Source organism: Hoplias malabaricus, chromosome 14 (assembly GCF_029633855.1).
Source record: "Hoplias malabaricus isolate fHopMal1 chromosome 14, fHopMal1.hap1, whole genome shotgun sequence".
NCBI classification, from domain to species: Eukaryota; Metazoa; Chordata; class Actinopteri; order Characiformes; family Erythrinidae; genus Hoplias; species Hoplias malabaricus.
This window is the reverse complement of record NC_089813.1, coordinates 27,858,736-27,875,956: the sequence shown is the minus strand read 5'-3', so window position 1 is coordinate 27,875,956 and position 17,221 is coordinate 27,858,736. Positions and strand designations below refer to the sequence as shown.

General features: G+C 37.1%; 2 protein-coding genes and 1 non-coding gene across 13 annotated transcripts; 1 reads left to right on the top strand and 2 right to left on the bottom strand.

Annotated features, from left to right (window-relative positions):
• Positions 1–1,931: 1,931 nt before the first annotated feature.
• On the bottom strand, positions 1,932–5,336 carry ppdpfa (pancreatic progenitor cell differentiation and proliferation factor a). Its single transcript, XM_066644569.1, has 5 exons — positions 5,155–5,336; positions 2,872–2,968; positions 2,681–2,758; positions 2,497–2,593; positions 1,932–2,376 (listed from the first exon to the last, which is right to left on the bottom strand). The coding sequence occupies exons 2-5, from the start codon at positions 2,924–2,926 to the stop codon at positions 2,250–2,252; spliced, it is 357 nt and encodes a 118-aa protein (XP_066500666.1). The 5' UTR covers positions 2,927–2,968; positions 5,155–5,336; the 3' UTR covers positions 1,932–2,249.
• A 422-nt stretch (positions 5,337–5,758) lies between these two features.
• trnae-cuc (transfer RNA glutamic acid (anticodon CUC)) lies at positions 5,759–5,830 on the top strand. The gene has a single exon. It is a non-coding gene; the product is annotated as a tRNA-Glu (tRNA).
• A 1,017-nt stretch (positions 5,831–6,847) lies between these two features.
• Positions 6,848–16,973, bottom strand: tpd52l2a (tpd52 like 2a). 11 transcript variants are annotated; one of them, XM_066644024.1, is made up of 10 exons: positions 16,780–16,973; positions 15,575–15,663; positions 14,815–14,963; positions 14,456–14,515; positions 13,063–13,110; positions 10,894–10,995; positions 10,180–10,206; positions 8,979–9,023; positions 8,458–8,494; positions 6,848–8,125 (listed from the first exon to the last, which is right to left on the bottom strand). In XM_066644024.1, the coding sequence occupies exons 1-10, from the start codon at positions 16,796–16,798 to the stop codon at positions 8,114–8,116; spliced, it is 588 nt and encodes a 195-aa protein (XP_066500121.1). In that variant the 5' UTR covers positions 16,799–16,973; the 3' UTR covers positions 6,848–8,113. The 11 variants fall into 11 exon arrangements, with proteins under 11 accessions (XP_066500121.1, XP_066500119.1, XP_066500124.1 ...); XM_066644022.1 differs by having other exon boundaries at positions 6,848–8,111; XM_066644027.1 differs by lacking the exon at positions 10,180–10,206.
• Positions 16,974–17,221: the final 248 nt, after the last annotated feature.

Genomic DNA, 17,221 nt, shown 5'->3' with positions numbered 1-17,221 from the left:
TTTCCATGCAATCATCAAGGCTTGAGCACTGAAACCAGTTTCCATTAGCTCCCACATTTTATTTATAGTTGCAGAAGAGACAAGACGTGACTAGAGGGCTATACGTACTGAATCTCCAGAACAAACATGTCACCACACTGCTACTATCACTAACACAACACTGCAGCAAAGATGGAACCCACTGTTCGGCATCTGTTCACCTTTGTACACAGTAACCTTGCAGACTGGGTATGAAGTAGGGTGTGTTTAGAGTCTGCATGGTGGGGAGATTCCCGAGTGTGTGTGTGCGGACTGAGCATGTCTGTTCCACTGCCATCTCTAAACTCAGAAACAGCAGAGCGAAATGTGCTGAACTATACACAGCACTAAACTGGTGAGGGAGGGCTCACTTCTTATATGTCCTCCATATAGCCTCCACTGTGCTGTCCACCATCATGATTTAACACATGAAAAATGCAACCAACATCTAAGAAATAATCTTGAACATGTGGGGGGGTATAAATACTGAAACATTAATATTATATTTAGATGTTAAGTCATATATTTAATTTCAGTTACATATTTTTAAATGATTATTTTAAGGTATTGTTCCTGGTGTTTACAAATGGGTGCCTGCTCTTATACATTTTGCATAATTACATGATGAACCCATCAATAGAAACAGTCCAAATGTATTATTGTGAGTATTAACTCACACTAACTTATAGTAAGCAATGCCATTGGGTGAGTATTAAATAATTATATTTGTCTTTGTGAGTGTTGATGGTTGTGTAATTAAAACAGTGTTTTGAAGATTGAATCAACATTTTAGAAAACCAATATCTTTCACAGGAGTGTTTAAAAATTTGTGAAAACCTATCATCAAACTTGGTTGTGCAGTGTGTTGACGCAAATGGAAATTTACAGTGAGCCAGCTGTTTGTGGCAGAAGAGGTTAACTCATTACATATGTGTTTCTGGTTTAGTTGCTTGTATTTAGTTCACGTCTGTCCTCTTCTGTCATTCCAAACAGGTGTGTTGTTATACAAGCAGCATTAGCCATGAGTGTCCATTCTTAGCAAGCTAGCAGATTTAATCAGACTGATGCCTGCTTAATCCTCACCTCTCTGTTCACATACAGCCTGGGGATCATAGCAGACACGGGCTAATTTGACTCCGACAGTATCAAAACAGAATATTCAGAGGTTTGAATGCTAATTAGCATGGTACATACATTCGTATTATACCATTTATATATTAAGCTCAAATGTTTTGTTTTTCTTCCCTTTTACATTATTTGAATTCTAACGTCCACCTCGTTATCTGAAAAGTAATAGAAGGGTAAATCCAACTTGGCTTCAAACCCAGATGTTCCCACCTTTGAAGGCATTTATTTAATTTACTGTAAAGTGGTTTGGTGGAAACTGCCCTGCTTTTGTTGTGTATCATCATATATTCTGGTGAGAGTCAATATTTCTGCCGCAAGATTGCTCAAGTGCAACTACAGGAAACTAACAAGGCTATGTATGAATAGAAATGAAGGTGTGCTTCTGACTGAACATTTTTCACATATACTCATCATGTCTGTTATTTTAGAATCATTTGTATATTTATTATACTCAGTTATGTAAACTCACCCATTGCTCAGGACATCAGGAGCTTAAATGAAGGATGTGTTAAACTGAACACATTCTGAAGCTTCATGGTTCATCTAAAAACATTTACATGTGTTTTATATTAGTGCTAATATACTATGTTTAGCATTGTTGTAATTTTTGTCTAATTTGTGATGATTTTTAACATTCAAAAGTCATTATGATCCACTATGTTCAGTTTGAAGCCTCAGGCAAAAATAAGTGAAGATGTGTTTCATATAAATAGGAAAAAGCCAACAACAACTGAAACTAAATGGGTTAGATTTGATTATGAAGTGATTTAGTACATACAAATAAATAGAGGACACAGCTACAGGCTGCAGACTTTTATTTAAGAGCAATCAATATGATGACAATGCACACAATGATAAAGTGGTCAAATCTACATGGAAATACAATGCCTCTTTTTTGGCTTTTATGAGATTACTTTGGTCGTCAATAAAACATAGCTTTAGAGACACAACATAAAAGCAGCCTGGTTCTACTGAGAGTAAAAAAAAAGAAAAAAATGAAAAGAGTCTCCGTCGCCTGCGTCTAACACGGTGACTCTGGGTTGGGGTTATGCGTGTGGCTGTACGATAAGATTTATGGATGCAGTATTAGAAGCGGCCAGGGATTATGAAGCGGGTGGGGTGGTAGCTTCTGGTTTGCCGGAGTCACTACTTTCGCTTAGCTGCCTCTTCTTCACCATCTCACGGGCGATGCAGGTCACCTGACCATTAGTCACTGTGTAGGTTCCAGTCCTACCATTCCAATGACAAGTAGATGATTTTTACATAATGCATCAGGGAACACATTGCAACTCTGATTGTTACTACTTTATTTATAAACTTAATTTGACCATCTCAAACCATTAGACTCACTTCTGCTGGGCGTCAGTTCCATTAGGCGTGCCCATCTGATTCTGCTTCCCAAAGAAAAAACTGGACCACCAGTGGCCTGAGTCTTGCCTCGGTAGGGCTGAAATGACACCACACATCATTTTATCTCAGTGTGCAAGACAGTGCTTGTAAGTGTCTTTTATTTACAGTATAATTAAAATGGTACCTGGGTGGTGTGGAATGACTTCCCCAGTATACTCCGAACTGCCACAGGAACTGTTGCTGGAAGTGGATCCTATGCGCCCTGGAACGTTCACATTTACAAGAACATATTAAAAGAAGAAGATGCCATTTTTTGTTGATAGAAGTAAAAACACAATTTACTTTAACAAATTTATGGAGAGAGAGAGGACTTACTTCGGTAGTAGTCATGGGTGGCAACGAGGGAGCCGCCGGATGGAATTGCTGCCATTTTTCCCCAACTGTCAAATCAATCGTAGAAAAAAAGAAATCCCTGCAGAAAACGAGAATATTTGTTATCACTTGGAAGACACCAGAACATTATGTTCACTTCTTAAAACACTGATGACAAATTCAGGGTTATCAGGTCTGTTTTAATCATGAAAATGTGTACAACTGCAAATCCAGCATATTCATTATCATTGTAGTCTTCTTACTCAGCAAAGATTAAATAAAGCCTTGTAACAGCACAAAACAGACAGCAAGCATCATATAATAACTATTAACATTGAATAAAATCAAAAGACATACTGAATACATGTCTTGATATTTTTGGCCTCATCACCTAGCCCTACAACTCCATGACACTATCAAGAGCAGAATGAGGTGGCCATTCCCAGCAGTGCAGGGTAAATCAAAGCATCCTCTGAAGGCAGACGTCCAACAAATGTCTGCTCTATTTTCAGTCTAGACCTTAACCTGGTGAGAGTGCACCTTTAATGGAAATGTTCACATTAATATCCTCTAAATATAAAATGATAATGTTGTTCCTGTATTCACATTTTTACATTTTGGAGAACGAGTGCCTCTGAAATACCTTATGTACATTAGACAAACTCAATTATGTGCATTATATTATGTATCTTATGTAAATTATAAGAACAGTAAACGAGCTGGAAAAACCAAAAAGTTCCTTGGTTCCTAGAAAGGTGGAGAAACATTGTTAAAAGTGTCAATGTTTTTAAGGTACTGGCTTCACTGCAGGAAAAAGCCTTCCTAGGACCTGAGTTTAATGACATGTGTGGACAGCTGCAGGCAGCCGGGTTTGGGTTTCCATGCCCAGCCATCCACTTAAATCAGCCAGGGAAGTCCAGCTAGCAATTTGTAGCATGTGCGCATGAGTAAGCTCACACTACATGGCGCTCTGCCATGTCACCAGCATTAGTTCAGTGACTGCCCATGCCAGTGTCCTCTGATTAGGACACGTACTGAGGTACCTCTCTATGCTACTGATAAGCCCTGTGTGAGCTTAACCCCTGTATGCCTAGATATATTTTTAGGCTTAGTGCAGGGTGGTACTGATAAAATTCAGTGTTATTAATACATTATTTCTTCTGATATTTAAAATACAATTGAGGATTTCATATATATATATATAAGTGAATGAACAGGTTAATCCCAATACAGTGTTCATTATTTTCTGGATTGGTATTTAATTTAACATTAAAAGAAAAATCAGTGCTATATCATTGCTTACTAAATTACTAAAGTTTCTGCTGAATGTGTGTGTGTGTGTGTGTGTATAATTTTATTTATATATATATAAATATATATTTTTTTGAGTGCGTTAAACCTCAGCTGAATCTCTGAATCTCTCTGGAACACCAATACCAATAATTCAGTCATTTTCAGTCATTGATATTTATTATTCAGTAATCACTGTTTAATTAATATGTACGTTATGACTGATTAATTAATATATGGGCTTTAAATAAACCTCAAGGGATTTAAAGGATTAATACCAAGAACATTAGTACACAGAATTAAAGACCATTTGTAGTCTATTCAGATGCAGGTGCAAGTAAATAAGTAACCTAAAAACTAAAAAAAATCTAAGATCCAAAAATATAAAAGCATTGGCCCCGTCAAATGCCAACCTTTTCCATCACTTCAAGAAAACTCTTGTGCTTAAATTATTTTACCTGACTTGTTTACCTATTTACAAGCTAATTAACTTAACTTGTTTTTCCTAATGGCTTGCAGACGTCATGTAGTGGTAAGCACCTGAAGATTTCTATGTTCCAGCTGAACCTCAGGATTTAAAGCTGAACCCAGCTAATACCTGTCTGTGCTAGATACACTGAGTAATACACCAGCTGGTTATGTAAACTCTGCGGACATATATGTGACACAGCATATATTCACTGTTACTTAGGTGGAAGGGAGCAAAAGAGAATCGTAGCAATGAGATAAAGCCACGCTGTTAAGCAAACACGCAAGACTGACACAAAATCTGGCCATTTTGAGGCAACCTTAGGCTTACCTCGACTTCGACCAAGTGTCGGGCGAAGAAAAGTGGCCTTGGTGTTATTTGATGAATAACAGCACTTACGTTTGAACCTTTTGACCATTTGCAACATAAAACATAAAATGAAAGTTAGGCCCAAATTCAATGACTAGCAGTTTGTGTTAAACCCACTGTGTCAGTTTAGACTAGCCGATGTAAGATCCTTTTCTCACCTTTAAATCGTAGGGTTGCCTGGTGTTCAGGTGGTGGCAGTGTTAATCCCGGCTGGTCGCTGAAGTTTTGGGGGTAAACGCTAGGCGACGGAGCCCATTTGTATCGAGTTTTTTGGGCAGAGCCCTCCAAGGTCTTCCTACTGCCTCAGCACCTCTCTCTGACTACTAGTCCGACTCGGGGTTTTTATCAACAGACCTCAGTTTTGAGACCCGCCCAAAGGCGGAGTTTAGTTCTAATCCACAGTGACTCAGGTGTACAGACCGAGTGTGCTCTACTTTACTGTCCAAGCGTGGCACCATGGAGGTACGTGGTTATGCGTTATTTACAGAACTACTGTGCTACACCCTGTTAAAACGACTCATTATTCAGTTTCCAGACATTGTTTCGGTCAAGCTCAAAGCACATTTTTGTTAATCAAGTGCGCTAATATTTAATGTTGCCTGCTTAAAGTAAACTTTAACAGAAATACAACACAGCGAAAATATATAACACATTAAACGGTATCCAATAAAAATCACAAGACCAAGCCTGGGCAAACCCTGGAGCTCAATAAAAAGTTTGGTGGCTGACTAAAACTGATCTACCGCACTATTTCGCAGGCGGTCCCTGGTGGTCTAGTGGTTAGGATTCGGCGCTCTCACCGCCGCGGCCCGGGTTCGATTCCCGGTCAGGGAACAATCTGTTTTATATGGTTTTAAAACACCACAGAGTTGATACTTTTTGAGTGAAAACTTCAATGTGAAAAAATGCATGTCCGAACATCCCCTAACATTACAGTTTAAAACGTCAATTTGCTATCACTCTTTATGACTACAGCCACGGTTCAGCATCGGTTCTAATGTTTTGTAGCGCCATCTCCAGACAATTAACTGCTTTGATCGCTATAGCCATGGCGGTCTTAATAACATAATATAGATTTATACTTAATATGTTTGTGTATGCATATTTGCAAATGTTTAGATCATGTTTGCACATGTTAAAAACGTGGAAGGATCATAATAAACTGAAGGTTGTAATGAAGCGAGAACAGTGAGGAAAGAGGGAGAGAATAGTGTGGAAAGAGTGAGGATTGAGGAAAAACTGGTAGAAGAGGGTCGGTGCGTGTGTGCTGTGAGACTGAGTGGTCTTGTGCCTATTGTGACATCATCAATGGCGGTTAGAGTTTGAATATTCCTCCATTAATACTATCGGAAATGTTTCACTATGAAACGTAACTTCAAAAATACATAGCACACTTCTCATTGCAAATACATTGCAAATAGGTCAATCTATGGCTGAATCTTGGTTCCCAAAATTCTCTCAAGTGCACTATATAGGTCATAAAATAATGACTTCCACATCTAAACAGTGCACCGTTTGTCTAATTGGGTATAATCTATTTTCTTCTAAAAGCTGTTATTCACTGACCACCGTTCGGGCCACTAAAATGTATAGTTTACTCCCCCATGCAGTACACTACATATGGAGCAGGATGAAATCTAAGATTGGGCCAACCTCATGAGGTCAATGCTTGCCTATTTTATCAGGCTCCCATTTATAATCAAATGGATTAAGCACTACATTATATGTTTAAATTTAAAGAGGTTTTCTAGGTTTAAATGATTTAAAGAGGATGAGTTTTCTCATTTCACATTATTAAAATTGATATATCATTATAGATATTAAGGCAAAACAAGAATAATCATAGTCATCTAGCTCTACCTTTATTTAAGCATTTCTGTAACAATTTTCATACCCCATAACTTTCAGGTTTTGCAGTTAAAACCTCAAATACAGAGACAGCGGTTAATTTATGTTCATGAAAGTTTAGTCTTATGTTTAAATGATCATCATTGGAAAATCTATAATTGAAACGAGCAAATAATATTGCAAAAGAATTGCATAATGAAAACATCATATTTTAGTTCAACTTTCCACACCAAACATAAGTGCACAATTGTACACCATTTGACTGCCCAGTCACATTTGAAAACCTCATATTTTGTCTACTTTTATTTTTAATCACAACGTCAGGTTAAGTTGGTAAACTAAGCCCTTTGTATAGAAGTTAAAAATAAAGGTATATATATTCTTTCACCAGAAGAAAGAAAAAGAACAAACATATCAGACAAAACATTCAACCAAATACTAACACACACACACACATTCAGCAGAATCTTTAATTGTACCAGAACTCAGGTCTGCATTGACTGATTAGAAAAATGTGTCTGGTCTAGAGGGCCAAAGGGCCAACAAAATGATTCCAATTTAAATCAGGATGGGATAACCTCATATACATCAAAGCAGTGAAAACAGCTATAGATGTATGTGTTAGTCACATTGTTCTTTAAGTGATAGCACCTTTAGCCCTGAGTAATAAGCATTTAGTAAGCAGTATAAGAATGTAACATTTATTCTCAATATCACAGGCTTATATCCAAGAAAGCCTCTGGGAATTTTCTACAGTGTGTATAGGAGTGATAATGACGATGCTCCAAATCGTCATGCAGCTTCTAGGCATGAGTGAATTGCATTAAACAACTACAGTCACAGGTAACATCAGAGCTGGCCTGATTCCAAAAACCTTATACATTCAGAAAGGAATAAGTGCACAGAACATTTCCTTTGAAGCAAGTTGTACCATTAGCAAAATAGTTTTCAGAAAAAAACCCAAAAACATTGCACCCCTTTATGCATTGCCAGTGTCAGTTTGAGAGGTTAGGGAGTTTCTTACATACATACAAAGATATACACTTTTAAATAATTAACAGCAGTACGGCCTTAGTACAGCCTCATATTCATTTCTATGGCATTTCCTGGGGTTCAGCAGATTGCACTGGAAGGTCACAGAGTAATGAGGGTCTCAGAGGTCAGTCTGGGTGAGGAGTTTGTGCTTCTTTCTGTTCAGAAGTTAAGAGTCGTTTCCAGGTGGAGGGTGTGCATCTTCACCATTCGATCCACTTCCAGCTACCTTAGACTTTATGGAACAAACTGCACTAAGCTGTGATCATGTGCTTAAATTCACAACATTACATATTCATCATATTCAGCCAAAACACAAAAACTTCAACACAATAAATCAACAGACATGATGTGTTGATTTTTTTTTTTTAAATTGAAAATAAGTTGTTCCCAATCCCAGAAAATCTGTGCTCTAACATTAATCAAACATGTCATATGTTCAGCAGTACCACACAAAATTTGCATAAATCTTTAAACAATATACAGAAGGAATAAATAGTTTGTTCCAGCAACAACCGTATTCAATTTCAGAATATCTAGTACAGATCTACATCTTTTACTTATGTTTCCGTCATACTTACCAGTTTGTCCTCAAATGTTTTGAAGGTTGATGAGTTCCTAAAAGAAGCAAAGACATGTCAAAACTCCAGAAATGTTTTTAAAATTCTTTGCTTCATATTTGCATATGGGAATAAGATAAAGAACACATACTCTTAAATACACAAAGAGATGTACTGTATGCTTATAAAAATTAATTGCAGAACATGTTCTTCAGCAGTCACAGAACACTATAGCTAAATTTCATGACAGTTAGCCATTACCTGATGAACTAAACTTAGTTCACAATGAAGCAAATAAATGAAGCCACATATGAGGATAGTAAGCAACAACCAGGTGCATTAAAACAAGAAAATAAAATGGGCATAGAAAGACTAAAGAATGATTCTCAAAATCACTATACAAAAGAATATAACCTCAAAGTTAGAGCAGTAATGTGCAGAAATATACTCCCTTTTACATGGCAACAGGTGGAAGACCGTTTAGTGGAAGTATAAAGGAGAGACAGAGAGGAATAAAAGGCCTCTAGCATCTGGTACTTTACCTCATAGCGGGCATACTTAAGGAGTGACGCATGTTGTAGTTGTTACTTCAGACAGCAGTGAGGAAGAAGACGCAGAAATATTAGATGAAGCAGTCAGCATAAGCAGAGCAAAGAGCAAAGCAATCATTGCAGTGTTTAGTTTAAAAAAAATTATTTGAAAATTTATATGAGATCTTGCAAGTAAAAAGGTTCTGTTCCACAGTCCCAGATTACGCCTTAACCTAGCTGTAATGAGGTGGCTTCCTAGACTAGTCCTGGACTATATCCTCCATTTAGTGGAAAATCCCAATTCAAATGCTATGTAGTCCAGGACTAAGCTTAATCCCTGCCTGGGAAGCCAATTCAAAGCCTAAATCACTGTTGTATGGGCACTTCAGTCAAGCAGAAGCTTAATCTGCATCCAGGATTTTATCCACAAAAAATGCACTTGTTGCACTGACCATACAGGAACACTTTGTAGTCTTATAATTACACACTACAGTCCATTTGTTCCTCTGTATACTTTATTGTTCCCCTTTCAGGTTGTTCTTCAATAGTCAGGACCCCCATAAAGCAGATATGTTTTGGGTGGTGGATCATTCGCCCTGTTGCATTTACACTGAATTGGTGATGATGTGTTAATGTGTGTTGTGTTGGTACAAGTGGATCAGAAACAGCAGTGATGCTGGAGCTTTTATACACTTTGTCCACTCTCCACCTTGTAAATGTATAGTATAGTCAGAGCTGATGTGTTGCTGCACAGTTTGTGTTGTTTTTTCACTAATCCTTAATCAGTGGACAAAGGATGACACTCACAGGACATTCTTGGCTGGATATTTTTGGGCGGTGGACTACTCTCAGTCCAGCTGCACTGCTGTGTCTGATTCACTTGTTACCAGCACAACACACACTTACATATTACCAAATTACTGTCAACGCAGCGCTGAGAATGATCCACAACCCAAATCATACCTGCAGTGTGGTGGTCCTCTGGGGGCCCAGACAATAGAAGAACAGGGTAAAACAGGAAAAATAAACTGTAGTGCGCAATTATAAAACTACAAATTGCTCCTGTATGGTCAGTGAGTAGAAACAAGGAGGTGGGAATAATGTCAAAGTTAAATGATTTATAATAGGCATAAGGAATCACTCTAACATTTACAGTGTACAAATATGAGAGAAAAACAATTGCAGTTAGTGCATTTCCTCAGCAGGTTCTTACCCAGGTGAGTTAGTGTAAGTCAAAGCCCTGAGCAGCCCAAAGCAGCGATAAAGGAAACAAATACAACTGTTAACAAGGAGCCTTTCATCAAACAAATGGCAACACTCAGTCCATGCTAACATTAGAGCTAATATTTGTGTGAAAGGTCAAAGAGGTTGTATGGGAAAAAAAAAACAGAAATAAAGCTGCATGAGAACTAGGGAAAAACAGCACTGAAAACTAGTAAGTTATAAACAATCTGAGCTTGATAATGAGCGTTCCACAAGACCCAACTCTGGGATGGGACAGGTACGTTACACAGTGAAACTTGACATTAAAATGAAGCAATAGGAAGGGTTGCCAAAATGTACAAGTCCTCAACAGAATGTACAGAATATGTTTTTCACTGATTGCTTGGTTAAATTTAAGGTTAACTAAATATGGCAAAGGGGAGTTGGTATGAGAAAACTTAAATAATTCACTGCACTGGTTATTTTTTCTCTGTAATGCTAATCCAAGAAAACTATTAGATACAGGCTTGGGCCCAAGCAAAAGCTAAAGCGTTTTAGACTCACTGAACAAATAGATGAAAATATATCAGTGGACTTGATATAAAGCACAGCATTTAAGAGGTAACAAGATGAACACATAAGAGAGACTTTGAAAAGGTGATGTGGAAAAGGAGCAATCAAATAAGAAAGGACAGAACAAAATAAAATAGGTTTTAAAATCAACCTCATTTCTCCAAATCTGTTTCTGAGAGCTGAACCCATTGTGGAAAAAGCTGCTGATGTCATTTGGCTAGCCTGGGAGAGTGTCTCCTGAGTCTTCTTATACCTGTGATGAGAGTGCGAAGGAGAATGACGTTAAGAATCCTGCATTCAACACTTACTGACTCTGTAGGAACAGGGTTAAAATGTTATTTTGCTATTTCATAAAATAATAAAACACATTAAGTCCTTTGTTAAAAAGAGAACAGTTCCAACAGAACACATCACCAGCCATGTGAGAAATTTGATGGCTATATCTAAACAGGCTTTTTGGAAAACAATTTAGTGATCCGAAATAAGGTTAACTAGAAATGGAGAATTCCACTAATGTTTTAAAAAAAAACTCCACGCATTTAAATAGTTATATACAATGTAAACAGTCGTAGTTCTTAGATAAATCTATGCATATCTTAAATATCCTTTCAAAGCTGAGAGCTACATTCAAGGCAAAAAGTTGTTTTATAAAGCAAGAGAGCCCAAAGGAATCTTTTATTAGCATTATTCCTATTTCACCATTATTAACCTTGTATACAAACATTTAAGAATATTCAAGCTGGTAAGTTTTGCCACAATGCTTCATTTCATATTAAACAAAAAAAAAAAAAAAAACAACAAATCAATTCTGACTTACTTTGTTTAAATCACAATGACTAAAGTCAGATGAATTCCCTTTTAGGCAGTTTTTCGTTAAAAATATTTAGATTTAAGGATAAAATTTAAGGATATATTTAGAAATATTATTTTAAATTAGTAAAATGCACTTTAATCCTAAATAAATTAGCATTATTCCAATATAAATAACTGTTTGTCAGTTATTAGAAAGAGAAAGTAGCAAGCAAAAGAAAAGACAAAAGTAGAAAAAATATATACTGCGAGAAAAAAAGCAGGAAACTACAGAAAAACATTTAGATTGGATATTAATATCTGAGATATATATTTATCCATATTTATGACAGTGTTAACTTGCTTAATAAATGTATACAGCATGCCTGGAAAGCCATAGGAGTGAAAGCTCACAGTGGTCTTGTGAACCTGCTTTAGCATAACAGTGTGCAGTTGTTAAGGAGTCACTCATGCACATTTACACATATGTAAAGGCACATGCAAACAAACAATCAAATCACACAGTATCTTACATTCTCTCACAAACATGCTCTGCACAATGACCTTAACCATGACTAAGAAGCTATAATCAGAAGCCATTGAGCCAGTTTAACCTCTCAATCCCATCAGCTGTTCCCCTGGCCTGCTTGCACTTAACAAACATGAGCCATGGAAAAACATGGTCCAGTCTCCACACTGAACAACCACCTTCACAAAACTACATAACCTCAACCACATAACATTACACATTTCAAAACCCAAAGTCCACTCACATGCCCTACCTGTGACTTTTATTTTTTAATAAACTCCCCACGATAAATATAATCTGTCAAATTACAATTACTTTAAAATTTTAAACCATTTGTGAAGATATATCCTCTTTATATTATATATAGTCATTACACATATAGGGCATGTGCTATTTCAATAATCTGAATTTATTCATTCATTCATTCATTATCTGTAACCACTTATCCAATTCAGGGTCGCTGTGGGTCCAGAGCCTACCTGGAATCATTGGGCGCAAGGCGGGCATACACCCTGGAGGGGGCGCCAGTCCTTCACAGGGCAACACAGACACACACACACATTCACTCACACACTCACACCTACGGACACTTTTGAGTCGCCAATCCACCTACCAACGTGTGTTTTTGGACTGTGGGAGGAAACCGGAGCACCCGGAGGAAACCCACGCGGACACGGTTGTGGGTTGTGGTTAATCTGAATTTAGCTGTATATATTTATTTATGTATATAAATTTTTTTTTTCTCTGTAGATTCTTATAGTGCTTAGGAACACCTTCAGTTGAATATCATTTATATTTCTTTAACTATATATTTGTTGCTCTACCAGAACACAGCATGGGTGTGCAGGAAAGCAAACAACACTGTCAACTGAGCTAAGTTCACTTCTCTAAATAACAATGTTGTTATCCTAATCCTCCCTGAAAGGTTTCATAGGACTAAGACAAGTCTACAGTGACATATAAACCATTTGTAATAAAATACAACAGATTAATTAAACTCACGCGTCAGAACGGCTAATGTCCTCCAGAGTGGCAGAAGCTGTAAGATAACTACACATACAAAAACATATTTCCACATTATCATTACGAGACTTGGCTTTAAAAAGGCAGAGAACTTATGGCTATGTTACACTGGAAAAAACTGCAACTTCTAACTTTTCTGAAATGTGCCTTAATAATAATATTTTTAGAAAGGTCCCAGGAAAAAGGCTACAGAGGTGCAAAGGAACCCTCATATTTATGGAAAGCCTCAAGTACACTACAGCATATTCAAAGAATTAATTTAGGTTAAATGTATTAAGAAAAACTATCAGGTAAAACTTTGATAGCTGTTGGATTTGTGCAGTTGTAAGAATGCAAGGATGACGTTAAAATGCGTCCAGCCCTAAAACCTGACAGACTTCTACAACAGGTTTGGCCTCTCTTTCCTGCCTGATTTGTGTTGCCGAAAATACAACCAGTTCTTGTCATAGCCTCTACTGTTAACAGCCTGTTGTTAAGACCCATTCTCCACCTTCAGGTTGCCTGAAGGTACATTTCATTGCTGAATACAAAACAGGGCATAGAAGAGCACAGACATCTTAAACACAGATTCATTAAAAATATGCTGAACTGTTCCAGCTGCTTAAAAAGGCACCAGCCAACACAGGTGTCTCTTCAGATATGAAAACAAAACTATTCATTTCAGTATCATGGTGAAGACCTAAAGCAAAACTGAAATTGTTTCACTTTTAAAAACTTAAAATGGCCAATTATATTATATTCTCATATATATATATATATATATATATAAGTCTATATTATATATATATAGTCTATATTATATATATATATAGTCCAGTACAAGAGTATATGATGGAATATTACCAAATTGTTTAAAAAAAGGTTGAAAATATATAGAATCAACAGAAACTAAACTGTATAATGTTGAGAAAGATTCTGTTTTAGTTTTTGTTGATTCTCTCTCTAGTGGAAATATGTAATAAATACTTTATAACAAATTCACATAATTGCTGCTTTTAAACTGTAATTGTAATCTTATTAGGATTATTTTGTCTAACTCATGTATGTGTGAGCAAGTGCTGAAAAACCATCACAAAGCTTAAGAAGAGGTATCTGGTTCCATCCTCAAAGTGGTGAATATAAAATAGAACAGTTGCAAGTAATCAAGGTAGTCAGTGAATATTGATAGGAAGATGGCTAACTCCTGACTCTGTTAAGGTGGCTGTGTTCCTTTGATAAAAAAATAAATTCTGTGAAAAAGGAAGTAAGAAATAGAAAAGGAAGTGAACTAAGAGACAGATGAGACACAGGTGACATGGAAGGCAGCACTTTCACAGCTAGTAGAAAGAAGCATAAAATCAACAACGAGAAAAAAGCGAGAGAGAAAACTCACAAGTTAGACGATGTAACTCTATGATTCAAGTCTCCAAGAGTCTGTGAGGTTCTCATATAACTAGAGGCAGAAATGTAGCGGAAAGAAGTATATTGAGAAAAATCTAGCGTCCAGCCCCTCTACCACAGATTAATAGAAACGTAATAATGATGAAGGACATGGATGTAAACAGCAGAAGATAAATCACAAACATAAAAGACATATAGCAAAGTGGTGACCCATATTAATGAAGTGATAGATTCATGCATATCAGGAATCACATGGAACAAATGTAAAGCACTTTCAGGAGACCTACTAAATATGATTTGAAGATTTGATGGATGTCATTTACATTAACAGGTTACATTGCAGGTACTCACGCATTTGAGGACTGGACATCCTGCCAACCCTTGGAGATATTGTTTTTAAACTCAGCCAGTGGGCTTATACCCAATCTCCTCTTCAAATCACCAGCATGTCTCTCTTTTGCAGTTAAGACATGCCTCAAAGTCTGAATTTCATCCTCTACCTGGAAAAAAAAATGCATGTAGTTAAGCAACTCTTGAATCCAGGCTGCAGAAAAACATTTCGTTACTTTTAAAGCAAAATTTTATATTTCCTGTTTTTTCATTTAACTAAAAACTGCAACCTGTCTACTAATGTGAGTATCAGTTGAATTACTCAAAACAAACTATTACATTAATTTACACCAAACATTTGAGATGTTTTCCCCCTTCAACTCTAAATTTAATGCATTTTGTATTCAACATTTTTTGCTGTTGCTATAGCTTAAGCAAAGAGATTAAGATTGCTGATCAGTAGGAATTTGAATACAACAAGTGAGGTCAGAATGTGATGTTGTTTTGTGAGCCAGACCACGCCCCAATCACCTCTCCACAGCTCTATTTATACCCCTTGACATTCACATCATCCCTGTGTTGAATAACATCGCACCCACCACCATCCCGTCTTCTTCCTTCTCTTTGACCACTCAAGTGCTGGGGGGCGGGGGGTTTACGGTATTACACACATGTATCTAATCTAAGTTCACCTCCTCCCTATCACGTCTCCATGCGTGGTCTATGCTAACAAAAAGTGAATTAACATGTTGGATAGGTAAAACATCTGGTGGTCCAATACCTTTGAGAGCTCCAGCTGCAACTCCAGAGCCTCCTCTTCTGTCATGCCAGGGGGCAGACTTCCCCCACTGGCTTCATTCATCATGGAGCCTACACCCAAACCAACAAAACAAATACTAGTGTAACATGTTATATAAAGCTATTTCATCAAGATTTCTCAGTAGGCTGGATAAGAGTAAGAAAAATATACATAAATCTGTAACAAATTTAACATGTGTCATAACATTTGCCAAAGACCAAAGACTAACAGATGTAAAGATGTAATGGCACATTCCTAGACTTTTAAAATGAAGCATTTTTTGTCTGGTGCAATAGAAGAACAACTCTGGTTGCCTGAGAAGTTTTCAATAGATGGTTAAAGAACCATTTTCATAAATGAGAAGTGGGTGTGTCATAACAGTAATGTATTGATTCTTACTAACTTAAAGAGCATTGAAAAAAATTTAAACTATGTTGAGCTTCTTCAAAATGTATAATGGATCTTTACAAACAAACACGAGCACCCCCCCCCCCCACACACACACACACCTCCTGTACTGAGAATGATTATTCAAAGACCTATCCATTAAAAGGTACTCTTATACAAACTCAGCCTCACAACCTTTTCTGAGACATTTTTGTTGTTGTTAGGTAGTGTTAGTGTCAGAATATCTCTTTATTTCTGCATCTATTATCTATTGTAAAATCCTATTATTTGGTTTATGTTTTCTGGCTAACAACCAATCACTCAACCATTATTTATATTCTAACTCAGACATTTGGGATTTAAAAATGATGACGGTCAACTGGTGAGGAACTGTTGAATATTATGTAATGACAGCTCAAACTTCAGGCACTGGCAGCAGAGCAAACAGAAATACCTAGATCGAATGTGCATTGTAAAGGGCTTTTGTTTAACAAGGCACTATGAAACAGGAGGGACCTATTAGCCTGCTAACGTATTCTGTCAAACAAATAAACAAAGCACTGGGGTCTAAGCAGTGGGATTTACAATAAATAAGTTATTAACAAAGAAAACCCATCTGAAGAAACCCAGACAACTGTTAGTATTGACTGTAAAGTTAAGTTTATACCAATAGTTTACAGCCGTTGTTTTCGTCTGCTCTCAGACACTGAGACTAACCCTAGCTAATGTTAATGTTGACGTCAGCGTATTTATTAAACTGCTCCGGTTCTCTCCCTCTCTAACCTTTCCGAACGCCTTACCCTGGTTCATAGAATCCATGCCGAGGGGAAGATTCTCCGTGTAAACGGTGAGACGAGAGTGACGCTGTTCTGAAGTGTTATGGGAAGCGGAATCGCAAAGCTCTGCTCCGTTGACTTTCACAGTGAAGCAGCTTTGGGTTTAATTACTGCGAGCACGCGCTTCCGGAACATGACGATGACGTAGCACTGCTATTCCGTAGGTCCTGCACAGGTGAAGTAAACATTATTAACATGGGCACATACATGGACCCTTCGACATTTCAAAAAAATGAGGGTAACGTGGAATATATTCAGTCTCAATCTAAAGCATTCACCCTCGTCTATTTAAAATGAGCTGCAGTAGCTGTCCATTTTTAATTGTGTGAGTTTGTGGCGTCACAAAATCCAGCACGAGTACATATCCACTTAGGTACTACCAGTCACGTTTAAATTACAAGGAGTA